This window comes from Salmo salar, chromosome 10 (assembly GCF_965601325.2).
Source record: "Salmo salar chromosome 10, fSalSal1, whole genome shotgun sequence".
Classification (NCBI taxonomy): Eukaryota; Metazoa; Chordata; class Actinopteri; order Salmoniformes; family Salmonidae; genus Salmo; species Salmo salar.
In genome coordinates, this window is record NC_138300.1 from 27,190,822 (window position 1) to 27,214,551 (window position 23,730).

The following is a 23,730-nucleotide window of genomic DNA, read 5'->3' on the forward strand; positions in this document are numbered from 1 at the left end:
CTCAACTCGCCGTGTTTGGAGGAGGAGGAATGCTGCCTATGACCCCAAGAACACCATCTACACCGTCAAACATGGAGGTGGAAACATTATGCTTTGGAGGTGTTTTTCTGCTACGGGGACAGGACAACTTCACCGCATCAAAGGAACGATGGACGGGGCCATGTACCATCAAATCTTGGGTGAGAACCTCCTTCCCTCAGCCAGGGCATTGAAAATGGGTCGTGGATGGGTATTCCAGCATGACAATGACCCAAAACACACGGCCAAGGCAACAAAGGAGTGGCTCAAGAAGAAGCACATTAAGGTCCTGGAGTGGCCTAGCCAGTCTCCAGACCTTAATCCCATAGAAAATCTGTGGAGGGAGCTGAAGGTTCGAGTTGCCAAACGTCAGCCTCGAAACCTTAATGACTTGGAGAAGATCTGCAAAGAGGAGTGGGACAAAATCCCTCCTGAGATGTGTGCAAACCTGGTGGCCAACTACAAGAAACATCTGACCTCTGTGATTGCCAACAAGGGTTTTGCCACCAAGTACTAAGTCATGTTTTGCAGAGGGGTCAAATACTTATTTCCCTCATTAAAATGCAAATCATTTTATAACATTTTTGACATGCATTTTTCTGGATTTTTTTGTTGTTATTCTGTCTCTCACTGTTCAAATAAACCTACTATTAAAATTATAGACTGATCATTTCTTTGTAAGTGGGCAAACGTACAAAATCAGCAGGATCAAATACTTTTCCCCCCCACTGTAGGTAGAGACATTAGTTAATCAGCTATTAAACGTGTACCATACATCAACTATTTAGAGCACTAGATCGCTAAAAAGTCTACTTGGCGGAAATTGAACATTGTTCCACATCATTTACATCTAAGAGCGACTCCTTTCTACCTCAAGTGGTATCTGCAACTTTTTAACCAAAGAGACGTTACTCCCCTGAAGATGTTACTCAGCCCTTTAACTGCAGATGGGTACAGTGTGGCTCCTTCTGACATAAAACATACAAATCTAGTGAGTCACAGTCTCCTGTTTGCCTACTGTTTTCCAGTGGCGTTGGGATAATAGTTGAGGGCTTATGAGGGCTACGTCTGGATATTCGCCCATTTTCAAACAAATCCACCCCTCTCTCTGCCATTAAACAATGGGTATACAAGACTATATCTACACAGGAAACAAAGCTTGTAGAGGACACTGTCTCACAGCTAAACTTTATGAACTGAAATTTGATTAAATACTTTAGTCAAAAGAATAGTGCATTACAAAACATCCTCAGACCTTATAAAACTCAAACACAGAAACACCCACACATACAGTAAACACATCATGTACTCTCATGTCTTCTCCATGTATAGATATTTACTGTCTATTAATCTATCTTTCGTCCTATATCCTTTAGAATCCTGGAAAAATAAACTGAGAGACTCCATATCCTTGATGTCAGATCAACATCATGTGTCAATGTTCCGAGAGAGAGAGAGAGGTCCCTGGAAGCTACTAGCATTCCTGCCCTATTTCACTGACCTCACAGTTACAAAACGAGCCTAAACTATATCAGATATCCCAGAGGAATTAGTGTTATATCAAATTCCAAAAGCTGAACTACATAAGCTTACAGTATTCACTACAGTTTTACTGACACTCAAAGGAAATAGAAACTTAAACCTGTAAGACGGGACTGGTCTTGCCTGTCCTGACTAAAACACAATTCAGATCAGCGATAATTGAACCAACCCTCAATCTTTCTGACCTGTTCTCAGTCAGAAGTAACAAAATACTAGTGATACTTGTTGGGCCCTGTGTCTCAAGCAGCAGTGGAATAGGTAAGTGGGTAGAGTGGGTTCCTACCTTGACATACTCCATGGTGGGGTCCATGCTGCTGCTGGGGTCCCTGGGGAACAGAGACAGAGATAGAGTTCTGTTGAGTGAACACATTCCTAATGGCAGCTTCTGGTCCCCTCCACTCCCTCGCTGTGCTGTGATGCGTCTGCTTCTGCTATCCTGCCTGCTGACTATGGGTCTACCTCCTCTCTGACAGGAGTGGCATGCTCAGACACTGCCTTCCCCCCTCTCCTCCCCTCCACTGCACCCCCGCCCTTTAGTCTACCCATCCAGCCCCCACACAAGTCACAGCTACTTGTGTCCCCTTTTTCTGACCCCACTGGCAAATTCACAGAGGGGTAAGAGACACCCCCACATCTGCCCTGTCTCTTACATCAGAGGGAGAAAAGGGGGTTTAAAATGCCATGTCATTAGCAGGGCTAGTCCTCCCAAAATTCTCAGAATCACTTCAGATCTCAGAAATGCATTTTGAGAGGACATAACATCTTAAAGCTAAGATTTTTCAAATCCCTGAGGAAGTGTGGATGCATTCCCAGATCTCTGTGAAAAATTCTGTTTATTTTGAGTTCTGCCTCTGTCTCTCATCTGAAATGTGTTTTTTTTTAGGGGGGGGGGGGTTTAGAGAAGTTGAACCCAAGCCCTTGATGCAGAGGTCTTACAGTCAGACAAGAGGGGGAGTAATTCCTTGAGCCTTTCACCACTTTTCCCATAGGGATTGTAAAGGGAAAAAACACAAACATCTCGTTTAAGAGCCTTCATGGAGTAGGAAACAAAAACAGTGGAATTTCAAGTTGCCCCTTAATCCATTCAAAATGTTGAATAAGCGAGTTAGTATCTAAACCAAAGGATTTAGTGTAAAATTACAATCTAAAAATAACTCACCAAACTACTGTGATGGCCCTTGGTCTTTTCTTTCCTCCCTACTTTCAGAGAAAAGCGGGAACGCAGCAGGAAATACGGTTGAGAGTAAAATAATCTGAAAAATACTTCCCAAGAAGTTCAGCACCGGCCACTAGCTCTTAAACAGCTCTTTCTCCATTTAGCTGCTGTATGACCGCGTCTCATCTACTCACTGTGGGGAGAGCTGAACTTTCTCTCCTCTGCCCAGTCTTTCATGTCAGCCTACACAGTAACCTGGCTTCTCTTTCAGCAGGGTGAGTGACTGGTAGGTCACGCCACCTCAGAGGAACACAACACAACACAGGCAGGCTGCTGCGCTGGCTGGTTCAGCTCTGAAGCCGCTCCATCCGCATCAGAATAAAGAGCTGGCTTTGTTATTCAACACCTACAGCTACAGTGTTAGGTAACATTACAATCAGTTCACAGTACGGTAGTGTTCCTATACAACTGGACAGGACATTACAGGTTCCACCTGCTCCCATCAGACAGCCGAGACTAATAAAGAGAACAGATATCCCACCCATCCTGTTCATATTGGGTAGAGAACAGAGGTGTTGGGAGACACATCATAGAGTTGGAGAGAGGACGAGTGAGAGGACAAGTGAGAGGACGAGTGAGGCCACAGGCCAGCCAAAGAGCCTCTCCTTTAGACCGGTTTAGTGTCAGCCAGGCCACAGCTGCATTGTGTCCTGGAGAGGAAATGTACCCTGCTCAACCACTGACTTTCCCCAAACCTCAAGTTCAAATGGAGCTCAGTCAAGCCAAGGACAAGGACAGAGCAGGTCACACACAGACGACCTGGCTATAATTGGATTTCCGCACACAGCCTCCCCTTCTCTGACTCACTGACTGAGAGAGAGGGGCACCTGACATGCAACACTCCCTCAGTCAAAGGTTGTTCTGGATGCCTAAAGGCGTTCGCCTGCTTCCCAGCCGAAAGAGTTCGGAACGGTTCGTGCATATATTATGACAACATTTTGTGACGTTTTTGTCCGTTTTGGACTACAGCAAGGGTCTTTTCGGCTGTTCAGGCACATAAAACATTTTCTCAAGGCAATCGGAAGTTGGTAGCCGAAGTCTACACCCCCTCGTCGGCGATTGGTCAACAGTAGGAATTTTTAAATTCCTCATGCACATTTTTTCACTTGAGACATACTGAACCAAACATCCTAGTCAGGACGACTTGGCAAAAACTTCAAAATGAATGACCGATTTCTTGAGTTATCTTAGATTAATTCTGACTATTTTGAGGACTGATTATAGTGTCTCAAGAGGGACAATCAGTACTATTGCCACTTTTTTCAAGCGAAGGTCTTTTAAGGGAGTATACGATCACACTAGTACGGTTCGCCTAGCCGGGTTCGGCAAGGCCCAGCCGAACCGAAGCATGCGGAGGCACATCCACACTACTGACTCAAGGGCAGTTTGACTCTATGGGAAAATCCCTCAACTTCTACATGTACTGTATAGTACAGTGGATCAGTGCTCTGCTGTGCACAAAATAACTTAAGACAAGTCACCTTATTGAAGTCATTTTCCTTATATAAATTCATACATATACTAATCTCTCCCAAACAGCATTGAGTGCCCATCTGGTCATGAAATAATGAATGCAGGGAAAACTGAAGAGAGGAGAGGTGGTGGTCATGAGTTGCTCTGGTTGAGTTCTCTTTCTCTCTTTTTATTTTACTGGGTAGCTGCAGGTGTGTGTCCCCTCAGACCGAACATGTGCTCTCAGCCTGCTGCTGGCTGGCCTTATAAAAGCAGAACCAGCTGTGGCTATACTGCCTTCTGCCTACTCCTTACTCCAACCCGGAGGAGAGGGAGAGAACGAGAGAATGAGGGAGGAGGGAGCAGATGAGAGAGAAACAACAGGACACCCCTGGTCCAACACAAACAGAAGCTGCTAAAAGGAGCGCTGTTTATTTATCCATCAGATCAGCACTCAGGGAGGAGAGGGAGCAACTGCGACTCTGGCTGGACATTATGAACAGAACTACTAACACTAGGACAGGAATTATAGTGTTTACACTGTGATTGGCTCACGCAATAGAAGCCTGCGAGTCCCACAGACAATCATTGACAATAATAGTGTACAGTAAAAATGATTGTTCCGTGGCTGTGCTTCTGATATGGGAATGGAATATTACTTTTAAGATATGGGATTAGAATGTTTACTGTACCTAACCAACAGCTTCACAGTGACACAGCATGGCATCATTTGGAGATGCGACCAATGATCAAACAGCAATGTTATAATGACATCCTTTTCTTAGGATCGGGTTAGTTCACAGTGTCCTTGGGAACACTGAGGCCGGACATCACGGCATCATTACTTATCTCTGCTGTGATACAGAGGACAGCCTGGGCATGGCGTAAAACAAAGACTTTCTGTGAAAGACGTGGTGTGTGTGACGCCTATTCGCCTACCTACCTGGTCCTAACAACGTATATACTGCAGCTGTAGCACCATGATTCCCAGTGGGATGTTTTGGTTTTTGATCAGAGTGGTTTAGAACTGACGTTGACAGACAGACATCCAGAAAACACTCTGGTCACTGTTGTTTAACTTTCACCACTGTTACCTGTTCTCTAGCCTTGGAGGAAACCATCCAGGCATCAGATCTGACCCAGCAGCAGACCATTTCTCAGCAGAACAAACAGAGAGAATCAGTCACTCTAGATTCTGAGCTCACGGCCAGCTCCGTCTTTTATCAGAACTTTCATCTCCTATACGAGGCTGTAAATCTTCTCGCCATCTCAACCTGAGTCAACCTGAGTCCAACTCATAAAGGATTTGCAGGCACACCACAGCCAGAGCTGTCTGCCTCTCCCTGGGGCAGAGTGAGTGGGCCCTGGGTTATAGTGGCTATCTGGCTTAGGCACACACAAACACACACAACCACACACACACAGGCACACATACCACACACAGATTGACTGAGGTTAGGGGTCACCTGAAGAATCACTCACTTTGTGGATCAATCCAGATAGCGTCATTGATACAGAGTAAACACTGATTAATTAGTGTGTGGTTAAAGGATGGAGCACTGTCTGGGTCAAGGGTCAACAGACAGTCAGGGAGACTAAGAAGTCAGCACAAAGAAACATAGGTTGGTTTAAAACATGTACAATATCCACAAAACAAGAATAAGCAAAGTAGTTCAATGGGCAGAAATGAAGCAGTGTTCATTGATCAATGTAATCTGCATGAAAAGAGATGGACAGTGGCATATCCTCCCATCCTGAAGTTAATGACAGAGCCACGGGTAACTGCCAAAATAAAGGAAGCACCAACATTAAGTGTCTTAATAGAGCATTGGGCCGCCACGAACCAGAACAGCCTCAATCCACCTTGGCATGGAACTCTACTGGAGGGATGCAACACCATTCTTCCACCAGAAATTCCATCATTGGTGTTTTGTTGATGGTGGTGGAGAACGCTGTCTCAGGCGTCGCTCCAGAATATCCCATAAGTGTTCAATTGGGTTGAGATCTGGTGACTGAGACGGCATATGGTTTACATCGTTTTCATGCTCATAAACCGTTCAGTGACCACTTGTGCCCTGTGGATGGGGCATTGTCATCCTATGGGGGAACAGTCATCGTAACCAAAATAATGGCCTGCCCAGCATTTTTATACATGACCCTAAGCATGATGGGATGTTAATTGCTTAATTAACCCAGAAATCACACCTGTGTGGAAGCACCTGCTTTCAATATACTTTATATCGCTCATTTACTCAAGTGTTTCCTTTATTTTGGTAGTTACAAGTATCTTTTCATAAGAGATGAGGACAAAGCACTTTGACTAATCCTGAAATCTCCCTCACCAGTCAGCCATACCCAGCTCCCTGGTTAAGCCAGGTAACCAACCAATCAACCAGCGGCCTTCAGATAGACACAATGGGCCTGCAGTCCTGTCCTGTAGCAGGCAGTGCAGTGCTGGCAGCCACACAGAATGGGTCCCTCAGAACTATAGCTGTCATAGTGTTCTGTTAGCCCTGATCCCTCACCATCTCCACACATCTATCTGCACATCAGCGTCTAGAGTTACAGCAGCAGCCAGAATCTGGGCTCTGGTCTCCGCGTGCTTAATGCACCTCAGGACTCTCTTCAGAACCTCTCTACCCCTCCTCTCCATCCCTCTCTCACTATCGCTCTCCTTCCCTCCCTCCTTGCTTCCCTTTCTTTGCTGAGCCAGACAACCCCCATCCTCTGTTGCTCCTCCACACCTCCACTGTGTATCCCATACTGCCAGAATGAAGGTTGTGGCTTATTTATTCTCCTTCCTTTTGTCTAGTTTTCACCTTCACTAACCTCACCAGCTTTGTGGAGATGAAATACTAGACCTATATTAGATAACCTTCAAATGTCAAGGGATAGACACAGCCTTTTCAGTTATTAGTAATATCCCCCTCGCACCCCAACCCTCTTCCTCCACCCAGGTCCAGACATATTCTGCCTGCCTGCCCAAAGCGTGTCTAAAGAGGGGGACTGTGTTTCATTCTGTCCAGAGCTGCACTGTTGCTCTGGTCTATAGTGACACTTAAAACTCTGTCACACAGGATATAACTCACAGTCTGGGTTGTCTGGGCGTATATATCTCAACCATCTAGACAAGCTTTGTTGTTGTAGCGGTTGGATTATATCACTCTAAACAGAGGGCTTACCGTCACTGCATCTCTCTGAGGTCTGTGTGTGTGTATAAGTGTGAGTATGCTGTTGTGTTTTGGTACACAGTTTCCTGGCCTAATCATATGGATTGATGCTGTGGAACTTCTCTTCAGTTCTCTGTGTTCTCTAAGATCAAGCAAGCCCTATCAGCAGTCTGACAGTGTTGTGTTTCAGTAGTGAGTGAGGTGTTAAGCCCTGCAAGGTGCTGTGGGGAAGTGGAGGCCCTGACAAAGCAGCCCCAGCCCCCAGATAACATCTATAGGGGGCCACAGTGAAGCTGCTCTGCAGTAACTCAACAGGGCCTGAGGGATACAGGCCCCTGCCCTGACAGACAGACAGAGAGGTGGTAGCAGAGAGGCTAGTGCTAACATGTGCTGCTCGCTGATTACATCTCAGCTGACCTGCTTACCATGGCTTGAGCTGGGACACTATTTCAGAGTGAAGTAGTCTCAGTTAGTCAGGGGGGTGGTAGCAGCTGAAAGTCTGCACAGTACTTAAGGGGCTTTAAAGAGCGAACCCTAAGTGTCTTATTGGGCAAAGCACAACTATTTATTTTAGATTCGTATTCTGTGAAATGAACAAAGGAAAAGCATAGCGCTGGAGCATAAAAGGATGTGTGTGTCTGTACCTGTATGCAGAGTGGCCTTCCATCCCTGTATGGTAAGGCTGGTGTTCCTCGATGATGTTGTGGATGAGTGGCGAGGTGGGCAGGCGGGCTCGGGCCGGGTGGGGCAGAGTGCCCATGTGACTGTACATGTCCCAGGAGCGGGCAGGGCCCTGAACCGGGGCCCCTTTCTTCCTCCTAGGCAGAGTGCCGTGGAGGGAGACACTGTGGTATCCAGCTGGGGGCAGCTCCGGTACTGCAGGCCTGGAGCTCAGCAGGTCCATGGAGGAGGCCAGAGAACACTGCCTGCTGCCCACGCCCATGTGCATATTTCTTGGCAGACTGGCAAACTTCCCCTCTGCCATCATCCTCAGCTCTAAGAGGGAAGAAAGAGAGAGAGGCATCAGATCAGACCACATGGCAGGAGGAGGAGTGGGAGGATTTCCACCTAGGGGTTATATAAGGCTTGTTACCTAAGATGACCTTGTTTTGTCCTTGTTGCGACAATATCACAGAGACATGGTGCCCGGTAAAGTAAACAGGTGCTGCTGATGCACATCCTCACAAAGGACAAATGGGTGGGAACATATACGTGTGTACGTACAGTTCCTCTTAAGCTGCCCACCCAGTATACTATAGCACAGTGACAACTGCATTGGCACCGGATATGTTATGATAATGATGGAATATATACGTAAGTACAGTGAAATGAAGCCAGTGGCATAGAGACCATGCTTCATGTATTCCAGTCATAGTTCCACTGATGCTCCCTCCCTCTCCAAAGCAGCAGCAAGGAGCAGGATGACATAACTTCAGGCTATCAGTGAACCACCAGCCAGTCTGACTCTGACCACAAGACAGCAGATAGAGATGTCTTGTTACATGCCCTCTCCAAAAAACATGTTTACCTCAGCGTTCCACACCCAGTTTTTGGACCACCACGCCACTAATTGGACAATGAAATAAAGACTCCTTTCTAAGCCGAATGGATTTTCTGCTCAGCTTTCTGCTTTCATCCTTTGCCCCCAGCCAGCTTTTTAGCATGCTAATGAGCAGAGAAACAAAACTCATGCCTTAGCAGAGAGAGAGGCTGACATCACTTGCTGTTGTTGCTGTTTCTTCACCTGCTCCTCACAGAGCAGCCACACAGCTTATGGATTATTCATAACCTGTTTTATTTTCTAAACTTGACTTGGCATGTGAAGGGAAGTCAACTTGGTAAAACATTTATGGCAACCCTCTCAGCGGTGTAGCCATAATTTATGATATTGGATTATCATAAGGGGTCAACTGAGGATAAAGCCTGCTGCCGTAATAAAATGAAATCATGTGGTGATGAAAGACAAAGAAAAACTTTGTCCTGGCACTTTGATAGAGTTTCTTACTCAGCAGTCTTTGTTTTACACATGCATGGATGTAAACCTCTGTGTGGTAAGACAATGGGTGGTGGGTTGAGGGAGCAGCAGTCCTATAGAAATAGCCTCTTGGGGAGGACGGGAATAAGGAGAGGTAGAGAATCCACTGACCCAGACAACAGCTGAGTGGGAGCACGCACTGACCCTGTTAACCAGTTCTGTTAAAGCTATTCAATAACAAACACACCGCCACCGAGAGCACACACACACACACACACACACACACACACAGGGCAGTGCTGATGTTGCTTTCAAAGCCTTTGTCCTCTTTGTGCTGTGTGAAATTTTATCTGAGCCTGGGCTGGTGTCAGTGTTTAGGTCTGGTATTAACTCTGTGAACTGTCTCTAACTGAGAGGGGGAGATTTAAGGCCCTGCTTCACATCCCTAAAATGGTTAATCCACCCCACAGTAATTGCAGTGCAACCAGATATCATCTTCTTCAAGGAGATGCTTTGCTGTTTGATCCAGTTGGCTCAGTGCCAGGAGGGCAGCAGCAGGGAGGACTGTACTGTAGCAGTATGGGTCTAGTGAGTCTGTTGGGAATTTCCCAACATCACGGGTGCTACTGACTGATGGGAGAGTACCATAATCTGCCATGTGATGACAGCACACTTCAAAATACACAGACACTCACTCTGATTCTGCAAATTCAATAAAGAGTAGTCAAATCTAGTCCTGTAATTAAAGTATGATAAGATCTCCCTTCTCTCTGTGCTATGTCTCCTTACTCAACATAGCAGTAGTGAGGAGATGAAAGAATGCCATTAGGTAAGTGGAGTAATGAACACCAGGGGTGTAGACTAAAGGCATCAGCATGCTTCAGTTTGGCTGGCGGCTAGCTTGAAAAATTAGAAAAAAGCTGCAATAGTACTGTTTGTCCATTTTGAGACGCTGTAGCCAAAATATACTTTCTCAAAGTGGTCAAAGTTAATCTAAGATAACTGAAGAAATCTGTCATTCATTTTGACATTTTTTCTGAGATTTTACATCTAACTAAGATGTTTGGTGCAGTGTTTCTCAATGAAAAAATGTGCATGAAAATGAGTCATATCTTGTTGAATGACAACAAAGACTTTATTGAAGAATACCTACTGTTGACCAATCACTGACAAAGGGGCGTAGACTTCGGCTCCGAACTTTGGCTTGCCTCCAGAAAAAATGTTGTGTGCCCAAACAGCCAAAAAAAAAACTCACCGAAGCCCAAAACGTACAAAACGCCACAAAATGTCATCATAATATATGCACAAACTCTTCTGAACTGTTTCGGCTGGGAAGCATGCGGACGCCTTTACACCTGGACATCCCTCATGAAAAGTACCTTTCAATTACCTACTACTCTCAATTACCTACTACTCATCACTACTACACAAGATCTACACAAAATCTCCTGGTTTTACTACTTAACCTGTTTGGGATAGGGGGCAGTATTTTCACGGCCGGATAAAAAACGTACCCGATTTAATCTGGTTACTACTCCTGCCCAGAAACTAGCATATGCATATAATTAGTAGATTTGGATAGAAAACACTCTACAGTTTCTAAAACTGTTTGAATGGTGTCTGTGAGTATAACAGAACTCATATGGCAGGCCAAAACCTGAGAAGATTCCATACAGGAAGTGCCCTGTCTGACAATTTATTGTCCTTCTGTAGCATCTCTATCGAAAATACAGCATCTGTGCTGTAACGTGACATTTTCTAAGGCTTCCATTGGCTCTCAGAAGGCGCCAGAAAGTGTAATGGGGTGTCTGCAGTCTCTGGGCTAAGAACAGCAGGAGTATTTGTTAGTGGTCAGGCTGGGAACAGTGACACTGGAGATGCGCGTCCACGAGACTACTCCATTTTTTTTCTTTCAGCCTTTGAATGAATACAACGTCGCCCGGTTGGAATATTATCGCTATTTTATGAGAAAAATAGCATAAAAATGTATTTTAAACAGCGTTTGACATGCTTCGAAGTACGGTAATGGAATATTTTGACATTTTTTGTCACGAAATGCACTCGCGCGTCACCCTTCAGATAGTGACCTCAACGCACGAACAAAACGGAGCTATTTCAATATAACTATGGATTATTTGGAACCAAAACTACATTTGTTGTTGAAGTAGAAGTCCTGGGAGTGCATTCTGATGAAGAACAGCAAAGGTAATACAATTTTTCTTAAAGTCATTCTGAGTTTAGTGAGCACCAAACTTGGTGGGTGTCAAATTAGCTAGCCTGTGATGGCCGAGCTATCTAATCAGAATATTGCAAAATGTGCATTCGCCGAAAAGCTATTTTAAAATCTGACACCGCGATTGCATAAAGGAGTTCTGTATCATAATTCTTAAAATAATTGTTATGTTTTTTGTGAACGTTTAGCATGAGTAATTTATTAAATTCACCGGAAGTTTTCGGTGGGTATGCTAGTTCTGAACATCACATGCTAATGTAAAAAGCTGGTTTTTGATATAAATATGAACTTGATTGAACAAAACATGCATGTATTGTATAACATAATGTCCTAGGAGTGTCATCTGATGAAAATCATCAAAGGTTAGTGCTGCATTTAGCTGTGGTTTTGGTTTTTGTGACATATATGCTTGCTTTGAAAATGGATGTGTGATTATTTTTGGCAGGGTACTCTCCTGACATAATCTAATGTTTTGCTTTCGCTGTAAAACCTTTTTGAAATCGCACAATGTGGTTAGATTAACGAGAGTCTTGTCTTTAAAATGGTGTAAAATAGTTGATTGTTTGAGAAAACTGAATTGTGGTATTTTAGTTGGTTTTGTATTTCGCGCGGTGCGATGCCATTGGCTGTTGGCTAGGGGTTCCGCAGGCGGAACGGTGTTCCGCTAGCGGAACGTCTGTCCTAACAGGTTAATTACTTTCGAGATGTGTCGTAAGCCAGTAGTGATTTATGTAGTAATTTAAGTAGTAATGAGTGATAAATTGGGACGTTTCAATACTGGTGAACACTACATATTTCCTCTTCAAATCACTACGTAATTCTCCCTTAACTGAGTTTTTGGTTATCTACTACTTAAAACGTACACATACCTACACAATTCCTACATGCTCATGTAACCGTTGTGAAATGGCTAGCTAGTTAGCGGGGTGCTCGCTAATAGCGTTTCAATTGGTGACGTCACTCGCTCTAAGACCTTGAAGTAATTGTTCCCCTTGCTCTGCAAGGGCCGTGGCTTTTGTGGAGCGATGGGTAACGATGCTTCGAGCGTGGCTGTTGTCTATGTGTGCAGAGGGTCCCTGGTTCAAGCCCAGGTAGGGGCGAGGAGAGGGACGGAAGGTAAAACTGTTACATTGATGTTGTTGACCTGGATCACTGGTTGCTGCGGAAAAAGGAGGAGGTCAAAAGGGGGGTGAGTGTAAACGATGTGAAATGGCTAGCTAGTTAGCGGGGTGCGCGCTAATAGCGTTTCAATTGGTGACGTCACTTGCTCTGAGACCTTGAAATAGTTGTTCCCCTTGCTCTGCAAGGGCCCTAGTTTTTGTGCATTGATGGGTAATGATGCTTCGTGGGTGTCAGTTGTTGATGTGTGCAGAGGGTCCCTGGTTCGAGCCCAGGTAGGGGCGAGGAGAGGGACGGAAGCTATGCTGTTACACTCACTACTGAATTACTAGGTAATGCCTACACATTACATCTGTATACCGACTCAATTCCTATTGAATTACTACTGCCATTTCTGTGTGTAGTGTTGTACCACTCCTGAATTGCTCCTGATCCTTTTCATTTCCTACATAAACCCTTTTGAATTACTAATGAAAACGGACACATTTACTAGTTTGCCTATTCAATATCACTATTGACATCTTCTTGTTTCACTACTGTGTTACCACCAGCGTATGCGAGCCAGTTTAGCTCCAGCTCTCTACATCCTTTCCAACCGCTAAAAACCGCTCCTCTCTCACAGGAAATAAACAGCAGCTACAAATTCGCTCCATTCAATAAAATCACAATTTAACCAACACCAATATATTTTTGTGACTACCTGGACCTATAATTTGGTTTTGAAGTATTGAAACCAAATCATATGATTTGAATGAAAAGTATTTTAATAAACAACCGGAAAAGGTGACTGTAAGAAGCGCTCATCATTTCAAACAGGCTACATGTCATATTAAATTGTCACGTCCTGACCATAGAGTGCTCTTATTTTCTATAGTAGAGTAGGTCAAGGCGTGACTGGGGGGTTTATCTAGTTTCTTTTTTCTATGTTGTGCTCTAGTTTCTTTTTTCTATGTTGGGGTTTTTGTATGATTCCCAATTAGAGGCAGCTGGTCATTGTTGTCTCTAATTGGGGATCATATTTAAGTAGTTGTTTTTCCCCACCTGTGTTTGTGGGAGATTATTTTGAGTTAGTGCATGTTGCACCTCTGTCGTCACGGTTTGTGTTTAGTTTATAGTTTATTGTTTGTTTGGCAAAGTTTCACAATATATTAAAGATGTGGAACGATACTCACGCTGGGCCTTGGTCCGTTTCTACACACATGCGTGACATAAACACTCTCTAAACATGTCAAGAATGAAAATGTATTATTTAGGCTATATTATTTAAATTATTTCAAGGTTATAGCCTACAAATAAATACATTTTGAAGCATTTGCGAGTGCGACACACTAGGCTGGCAGGGACATTAAGCCTTTGTAATGAGTGTCGTGTGTGGAGGACCAAGACGCAACAGGGAAGTATATACTCATCTTCTCTTTTTAATATATAAGAAGGCGAAACAAAATAAACACGTATACAATTAACAAAAACGACACTAACAGTTCTGTCAGGTGACAAGCACAAAACAGAATACAACTACCCACAATACAAACAAATCCCTAATTATAGGACCTTCAATCAGAAGCAACAAGGAGCCGCTGCTTCCAATTGAAGGTCCAGAACAAAACTGCACATAGAAACAAAGTGATTAGAATAAACAGAACGTGTCCTAACAGAACATATACCAAAACTCTAGACCACTCAAATCAAACACCCCTTGTCTATGCACATAGACTAACAATCCCCGAAACAATTAAACAAAATACCCCCTGCCACGTCCTGACCATACTAAACACTAACAAATAACACCTTACAGGTCAGAACGTGACAGCCTTCAGCATTTAAACAACATTTTGTTGTATTAAATCACTATAGTCAATAATTGCGCAAAAGGCTGTGACTTACTTAGATTTATGAAAAATGACTTATTAGGCTCAGTCTAAAGTGCATTTGAATTTATTTTTAGAAACATGAGTTTGGCCAGAGTCTGTGGTTTCAGGCTCATGCGATGGTGCCTGGAGAGCAGGCCAGCAGCGGAGAATACACTCTGTGATTGGGGATGCTAAACACCCTTTGGGCCACTCTTGCCAGGCTGGGCAGGATGTGTAGTGTTTTTTTTCTGTAGGTAGGCCTAAAAGATTTGAGGTAAAATAACCCTATCAAAACAAAAAGCTCATTGAAAGAGGTAATATGTCACGCCTATTGGGCCAAAATCAGTGATGGCCTATTGTATAGATAATAGAATGAAAATGAACAAAACTTAAGATATTTTTGGTTTATAAATACTATGCTACAGTGACAGACTTAGCTAGCTACTCACCTCATTCCTTTCTGTTAGCATGTGCACATAGTAAGTACACCATCAGGCTTTCGAGATATGTGTTTTTTCAGATTCCACAATGCTTCTTTAGTTGTGGACACTTCATCACCACACTCCCTCTCTTGCTCTTGGTCCTCATCTTTGTAAGTTACCTTGATTTTTCACCTATGTGTTTCATCAGTTTCTTTATGAAAATATTTAGCATACTTGGTGACAGTAGCTAAAGCAAGGGGATAGCAGCACGCAAGTAGACTACAAATTCATGCAGGGCCGGGAATGCCCTGAGCTCACGAAGTGAGCGCTACTAGAGTGAAATTGGAACAGGCGAGAAGGCCAACGCTCCAGCCTTTGGTGAAACTCACTCCACACTCCAGTCAAATTGGGCACGTTCTCTAGTCACCACTAGACTAGCGCACATGTTATTTCCTCAAGTTTGTAACTGTAGTTATATCATCAAACAATAAATAATATGCTTATACAAATGTAATTGTATTTTTTTATTAAATTAATTACATAATAAATGATATATTTACGCTTTTGTTAATCCCTTTAAGGCCTTATCTTCATTCAGCTTTAATTTAACTATCTTCAGATAAAATACATTTGCAGACACATTTCTCCACCACGTAACCTTTTAGAAAATAAAGACAAGCACAAGAGAGAACCAATTATAAGGCATTATCAATCATCTGCTAACAAAGCTCACATAAGACAACACAGAAAGAAAAACATTTGATTAACAATGTTAATCTTACCAACAACGGCCTCCAGTCTTCTTATGTTGAGGACCTCCTTGGCAACAGGTCAAAAAGACATACAGTGCCTTCAGAAATTATTCACACCCCTTGACTTTTTCCACATTTTGTTGTTTTACAAAGTGAGATTAAAATGAATTTAATTGTCATTTTTGGTCAACAATCTATGCAAAATACGCTGTAATGTCAAAGTGTAAAAAAATTCTAACATTTATATAAAATAAAATAAAAACAGTAATATATTGTGAGGACAGACGCTGGAGATGAGAAGCAAGAACAGGGAGTGAACATTTAATGGAAAACGAACATATAACAACAACAAGAACAACGTCTGGACAGGGGGAACAAAATGACATTATGACAATAATTCTGACACGGGGAACACAACTGAGGAACATACAGATACAGAGGGGGCAATCAACAACGTGAAGGAGTCCAGGTGACAGGTGTGTGTAATGAAGGGCAGCCTGGTGCCCTCGAGCGCCAAAGAAGGAATGCTGGAGCAGGCGTGGCATATATCTTCATTAGATAAGTACTCACCCCCGTTAGACAATTACATTAATGAATGACTGAACATTTTTGTCATTTAGCAGACGTTCTTATCCAGAGCGACTTACAGTAGTGAATGCATACATTTCATACATTTTCTTATGAAATGTATGCACACAACCCTGGCATTACAAACACCATGCTCTACCAACTGAGCCACATGGGACCTTTGACAGCAATTACAGCTGTGAGTCTTTCTGGGTACGTTTCTAAGACCTTTGCACACCTGGATTTCCACACCAATATTTACCCATTATTCTTTTTAACATTCCTCAAGCTCTGTCAAGTTGGTGGTTGATCATTACTAGAAAGCCATTTTCACGTCTTGCCATAGATTGTCAAGACGATTTAGGTCAAAACTGTAACCAGGCCACTCAGGAACATTCAATGTCATCTTGGTAAGCAAGTCAATTGTAGATTTGGCCTTGTGTTTAAGGTTATTGTCCTGCTGAAAGATGAATTTGTCTCCAAGTTTCTGTTGGAAAGAACACTGAACCAGGTTTTCCTCTGGGATTTGCCTGTGCTTAGCTGTATTCTGTTTCTTTTGATCCTAAAATAAACTCCCTAGTCCTTGCCGATGACAATCAAACACATAACATGATGCAGCCACCACCATGCTTGAAAATATGAAGAGTGGTACTCACTGTTGTGTTGTGTTGGATTTGCCCCAAACATAACACTTTGTATTCAGGTCAAAAAGTTAATTTCTTTGTCACATTTTTTGTAGTATTACTTAAGTGCCTTGTATTACGTAAAGGCTTCCTTCTTTTCACTCTGTCATGTAGGTTAGTATTGTGGAGCAACTACAATGTTGTTGATCCATCCTCAGTTTCTCATATCACAACCATTAAATTCCGTAACTGTTTTAAAATCACCATTGGCCTAATGGTGAAATCCCTGAGGAGTTTCTTTCCTCTCTGGCAACTGAGTTAGGAAGGATGCCTGTATCTTTGATACACCATCCAAGGCCAAATTAATAACTTCACCATGCTCAAAGGGATATACAGAGTCAACTTTTCTATTTTTACACACAGAGTCTGCTTTTCTATTTTTGCACATCTACCAACTGGTGCCCTTCTTTGCGAGGCATTGATAAACCTCCCTGTTCTTTGTGGTTGAATCTGTGCTTGAAATTCATTCCTTGATTGAGGTGTCCTTACAGATAATTGTATGTGTGTGGTAGAGAGATGGGGTATTTATTAAAAAATCATGTTCACCACTATTACTAAACACAGAATGAGTCAATGCAACTTATTATGTGATTTCTTAAGCACATTTTTACTCCTGAACTTATTTAGGATTGCCACAACTAAAAGGTTGTGGGTTTCCAACAAGTCAGGGTTTCCAACAAGTCAGTTTGTCAAATGTCTGCCATGCTAGAGCTTCCCCGTTCAACTGTAAGTGCTTTTATTGTGAAGTGGAAACGTCTAGGAGCAACCACGGCTCAGCTGCGAGGTGGTAGACCACAGAAGTTCACAGAACGGGACAAAAAAAATTGCACGTAAAAATCATCTGTCCTCGGTTGCAACACTCACTACAGGGTTCCAAACGGCCTCTGGAAGCAACGTCAGCACAATAACTGTTTGTCGGGAGCTCCATGAAATGGGTTCCATGGCCAAGCAGTGTGGTAAGCTCACCGCTATTGGACTCTGGAGCAGTAGAAATACATTCACTGGAGTGATGAAACACGCTTCATCATTTGGCAGTCCGACGGACGATTCTGGGTTTGGCGGATGCGAGGAGAACGCTACCTGCCCGAACGTATAGTGCCAACTGTAAAGTTGGGTGGAGGAGGAATAATGGTCTGGGGTTGTTTTTCATGGTTCGGGCTAGGCCCCTTAGTTTCAGTGAAGGAAAATCTAAATGCTACAGCATACAATGACATTCTAGGCGTTAATAGGTTTGTGTAGTAAATAAGTATCACTTTTTCATGATGGATGATATGCTGTTTGAAACTTGTTCCTGGTTGACATAGTAATCGAACTAGCTATGTATATTGGGAGATGGTTACCAGCAGGTTTCAATCTCAGGAGAAAAAGGACATTCCAATGAGATAGGATCAGAAAGACTTTTGATCCGCCTACTGTACTGTACTTAATGTTCCAGATGCATGGTGGGACTGAAAATCAGAGCAGAGAACAGGCTTTCACAGAGTGATACGGCACTGGATATTAGGTATCCAGAATCAAAAACTCCCTCACCCCATAAGAACAGTTTCCAGAAATTGCTTAACCCCTCTAATATCATGTTGATCACATGTAATGACATGATGCAGAACTCGTGCTGCATTCAAAACTACTGGGAACTCGGAAATCTCAGACTTCAGTGCATTGAAGACAACTGGGTAGCGCGGACTGGGAAAATAATTTTGAATGGTCATCCAACTCAGAATTCAAAGACGGAAACTCTTTTTAGAACTTCAACATTCCGACCTGAAGTTTTTTTAATGCTCCCAGTTGTCTTGAAAGCACCATCGGATCAGACCACCACAGATGTTTATTCACCTGCTCTGTTAGACTCATCAGGTGGGTTGAGTCACTGAACATGTCCCAGTTACTCAGCATCATCATACCACAGGACAAACACCAGCGAGTGGAAGAACATACCCCTTCACAGCTCTAAAACACATTACAGTCTATGCGGGTGCGACAATTCACACAAATCAACCAAACACCCAACCTTAATTAACAGCACCCACCTGGGTGATGATGCACAGTGGGCGGGTCAGCAGCCATTTTGTGCCAGACCACTGACCAGTCACAACCACACATCCCTTCCTGCAGTAGCCAGGTGACGATTCCTATAGAAGCCAGTTAAACTGGTGGTGCGGAGGCGGGGGGTTAATTGGCTGGTGAGTAAAGTGCCTGAGGGCTGGTCAGTGTTTGGAGGCCTGCTGTTGACCTCAGAGAGAGCAGAATGAAGCAGCCCAGCAGTGAGTCAGTGGGGCCAGAACCAGGCACATCTGTTTCCCCTTAAGGAATGTTGCTTGACAATTACTCCCCTGTGGTGACAGTCTGTCGCACGTGCCTGAAGAGAAAGGGTTAACTCTCTCTGGGCTCCTTAAGAACATGAATATTCAAGACATTAATCTGATAACATAAATTATTCAGGCAAAATACTAGAAGAGGTGACAAGGTTATGGCCATCATTTGAACTGAGGTGTGGGTCTAGAAAATACCTCTTCTTTCATCTATCTCCTTTGTGTCTCTCATGATGTCTCTCCTCCTTACCTCACACTGTTTTACTTTCTTTCTCTCTTTTGTCTCTCTACCTCTCACAAGCACAATGGTCTTTCTCTGGCTCTCTGCCCACTGCTTACATCATCCTCAGCATCTTTCACTGAAGACACACAATAACACACACACACACACACAAACACACACAGACACACACTCACACATTCACACTCGCAAATTCTTTAAAGTCCTTTGTATCTGACTCGTGACACAGGGCACATGCCATTGCTGATGTCAGCAAACACAAATATTGTCCTTCTTTTACTGTACCTATAGTAGGAGCATTGTGTCCTGCACTAGTCCCACAGCACATACAAATCTGTTAAGTGAAAGTGAACAAAACTGGCCTTGATTCAAAAAGATACGCAAGAGTCAACATGCAAAGGAAATAAAACTATAAGCTTCCAAACTAAAGCTATTAGAGACGTACAGGGGAAGAAGAGAATACTCCAGTGTATGTCTAAACAGTGTTATCAGTGTTATGTTTTCTCCAGCCTTCCCCCGCACTCACTCCTCCATGGGAATCTAGTGAATAATGCAAGTCCCCTTCAATGAATTCAAACCTGCTTTGAGTGGACAAAAGACCCAGAGAGGCTGTGGGCCATGAGCACTCTTCAGAATAAACCCTCTAATAAATCCGTCACCATAGCCTGACTGCTATTCCCAACCAGCTTCTCTCATCCATCCCATATCTGACAATGGATGCAGTTCTGTGGGAGACAAAACAGTTTGGTATGCTCTAGTCTACAATATCAGCCTGCTCTACATAGTGGACATCTGGGCTGGGCTATACATGGGCTATACTCTCCCCCATTAATGCTGGTCCTCCACTCAGTACACAAATCCCTGTGAATCAGGCTGTAGACAGGCTCTGAGCCGACACTCAGGGTTTCTACAGCAGGGCGTTCAGCCTGCATCTTATGTAGTGTTCAGGAAGGAATAGGAAGCTTTAGCGAAAGGGGCTGACACACACCCAATCAGCTAAGGCATGGAGGCAGCAGGCAGGGCAGGGAGATCAGGATGTGTTTCAGCTGGGGCTCTAAAAGTAGCAACCAGCAGACACTTTACAGCTCTAGCTCTGTCACATGCTGCAGGCCTGGCCCCTCATTACCCAGACAGCAGAACAGACCCACTAGGAAAACTAATGAGTGGCACATGAAAACAAAGCCACAAATAAAACGCATGCAGGGAAATGAAGAGAGGAATAAAATTAACCAGAGGAAACTGACTGATGAGGTTGCCCTTCCTTTCTCACTGCAAACTGGAGAGAGTGGATACTGCTGACAAACATGTTTGCACACAGACATTAGCATGAACATACACGCACACATGTGCACACAAATGCACGCACACACACACAGCAGTGCATTACTAAAGCAACCCCTGACCAGTCTTTCTCCAGACCTCTGAAAAGAACAAAGAGCCCAACTGTCACATGACACTTTTTGGCCCTTCTTTTGTTGAGAGAAGGGGGTGTTTGATATGAACTCAGATCTCTCCCTCCTTCCTCTCCTCCTCCTCCTCCTCCTCAGAGAGAGAGAGAGAGAGAGAGAGAGAGAGAGAGATTCTTCCCATCTGTGAGCTGCATGGCTGGTCTGTGTGTGACAGATGAATCACAAGTTATTAAAGCCCACAGCAGTGGCTGCCACTCCGTTCCTCACCAACAACTCCAGCTACTGTCACCTCTCTCCTACACAGCAACCAGCAACTTAGGTGGCCAATTTCCTAGGGGAAAAGTCTCAGAATTCTATTCCATTGACTAACAAAGTCCTTGAAAAACATGCTTATCTTATGTTATTGTGTAAAAAGTTTGAGGAAACATTTGTAAAAGTTTGACCTTGTTAGTGAGAAAAAGCATCAACAACTGAACTGACTGAAGTTATTCTATTGAAAACAATACAAAGAGTTTCCTGTTGACAACTCTGAATAAATCAAAATTCTTTGAAGTTGTAAAAAGTTGCGAGAGAGAAACTAGCGAGAGAGATACTGCTCACACCTCTGTAAGCCGTATCAGCATCTGGATACAGCACCAACACATTCCAACACTTTTATACAAAGCAGACTCCAATCCAGTACGCTTTCTAGAAATCCTTACCTGTCTGTTTAAAATTGCACTTGTTTTGAAGAACAGCACAGCCAGAGATTTCCTCCTCACTTCACTTCAGTAGAGTTCCTCCTGAGTGGCAGCGCTACAAAGTCCCAGGCATAGTAGACTGACTGACCAGCAAAGAGACTCGCACGAACAGGCAACAACAAGGCTAGATTGCAGAAACAAGCCCCTTCCTCCTCTCTCTCTCTCTGACTTTGTGTGTCTCTGGGCCTCCCACAGTGGCTGTGTTGCCGTCCTCTTCCCCTCCGTAGTATTCTCTCTCTCTCTCTCTCTCTCTCTCTCTCTCTCTCTCTCTCTCTCTCTCTCTCTCTCTCTATTGGCATGGGCTTTATTGGCATGGGAAACATATGTTTACATTGCCAAAGCAAGTGAAATAGATATTAAACAATAAAACATGTACTGTAAACATTACACATACAAAAGTTCCAAAAGAATAAAGACATTTAAAATGTCATATTATGTATATATACAGTGTTCTCTATCTCTCTCGCTGATACACACACTCAGACACACACACGTGCCCCTACTCCTCCACACAGACACTGAGCCACAGGGGAGTGATTTACGACTTACCCTCCACCCCATCCTCCCCTGCCCCCCAGCACTGAAAACGTCCCTCTCGTCACACCTCTTCCCTCCTCTCCTCTCCTCTGTCACCAATCCCAGGAGAGAGGCCAGAGCAGCCTCACATTTAATCTCCCAACAACAGCCTTTTGTTATTGTTCAGTTTCACTCCGATAATGTTATTTGAAAATCCAATAATGTTCTTTAAACAAAAAAATATATACTTGTCACTGTACAGACAGTGCAACTAAATTTTTTTTTAAAAGTCCCTTTTTCAGGACCCTGTCTTTCAAAGATAATTCGTAAAAATCCAAATCATTTGTAAAGGGTTTAAACACTGTTTCCCATGCTTGTTCAATGAACCATAAACAATTAATGAACATGCACCTGTGGAACGGTCGTTAAGACACAAACAGCTTACAGATGGTAGGCAATTAAGGTCACAGTTATGAAAATTTAGGACACTAAAGTGGGATTGTGCTCATCACTGACGAGTCGTGGTTTTGTCTCACCAGGGGTGATAGTCGGATTTGTGTTTATCGTCGAAGGAATGAGCGTAACACCGAGGCCTGTACTCTGGAGCGGGATCGATTTGGAGGTGGAGGGTCCGTTGTGGTCTGGGACGGTGTGTCACAGCATCATCGGACTGAGCTTGTTGTCATTGCAGGCAATCTCAACGCTGTGCGTTACAGGGAAGACATCCTCCTCCCTCATGTGGTACCCTTCCTGCAGGCTCATCATGACATGACCCTCCAGCATGACAATGCCACCAGCCATACTGCTCGTTCTGTGCGTGATTTCCTGCAAGATAGGAATGTCAGTGTTCTGCCATGGCCAGAGAAGAGCCCGGATCTCAATCCCATTGAGCACGTCTGGGACCTGTTGGATCGGAGGGTGAGGGCTAGGGCCATTCCCCCCAGAAATGTCCGGGAACTTGCAGGTGCCTTGGTGGAAGAGTTGGGTAACATCTCACAGCAAGAACTGGCAAATATGGTACAGTCCATGAGGAGGAGATGCACTGCAGTACTTAATGCAGCTGGTGGCCACACCAGATACTGACTGTTACTTTTGATTTTTACCCCCCCTTTGTTCAGGGACACATTATTCCATTTCTGTTAGTCACATGTCTGTGGAACTTGTTCAGTTTATGTCTCAGTTGTTGAATCTTGTTATGCTCATACAAATATTTACATTTGTTAAGTTTGCTAAAAATAAACGCAGTTGACAGTGAGAGGACGTTTATTTTTTCTGCTGAGTTTATGATGTGCAATCTGATCACATCTCTGAAAACATTAAAATAATAATTGTTAAAATGTTAAGGTAGCTAGTATTCTGTCTTGTAAGACACGTGTACTGTCTCCAAAAAACAGAGGGAGTACTGTTTGTCTTGGCTGAGGTACAGAATACACTTTCCCTGTCTTTGTCCTCTGATTCCTTCACATTGTCTGCTGATGATAACACACAACCCAGTGTGCATGTGTGTGTTCCTTCC

General features: G+C 43.6%; 1 protein-coding gene across 1 annotated transcript in view; it reads right to left on the reverse strand.

Moving 5' to 3' along the window:
- The window catches only part of LOC106613888 (BCAR3 adaptor protein, NSP family member), a 73,318-nt gene extending 51,429 nt beyond the window's left edge, over positions 1–21,889 (reverse strand). Inside the window, exons 1-3 of the mRNA XM_014216610.3 lie at positions 21,660–21,889; positions 8,043–8,394; positions 1,844–1,886 (exon numbers count right to left, since the gene is read on the reverse strand). Coding sequence (XP_014072085.3) covers positions 1,844–1,886; positions 8,043–8,386 — 387 coding nt within the window. The 5' untranslated portion in view covers positions 8,387–8,394; positions 21,660–21,889. The remainder of the gene's footprint in view (positions 1–1,843; positions 1,887–8,042; positions 8,395–21,659) is intronic.
- Between the last annotated feature and the right edge of the window lie 1,841 nt (positions 21,890–23,730).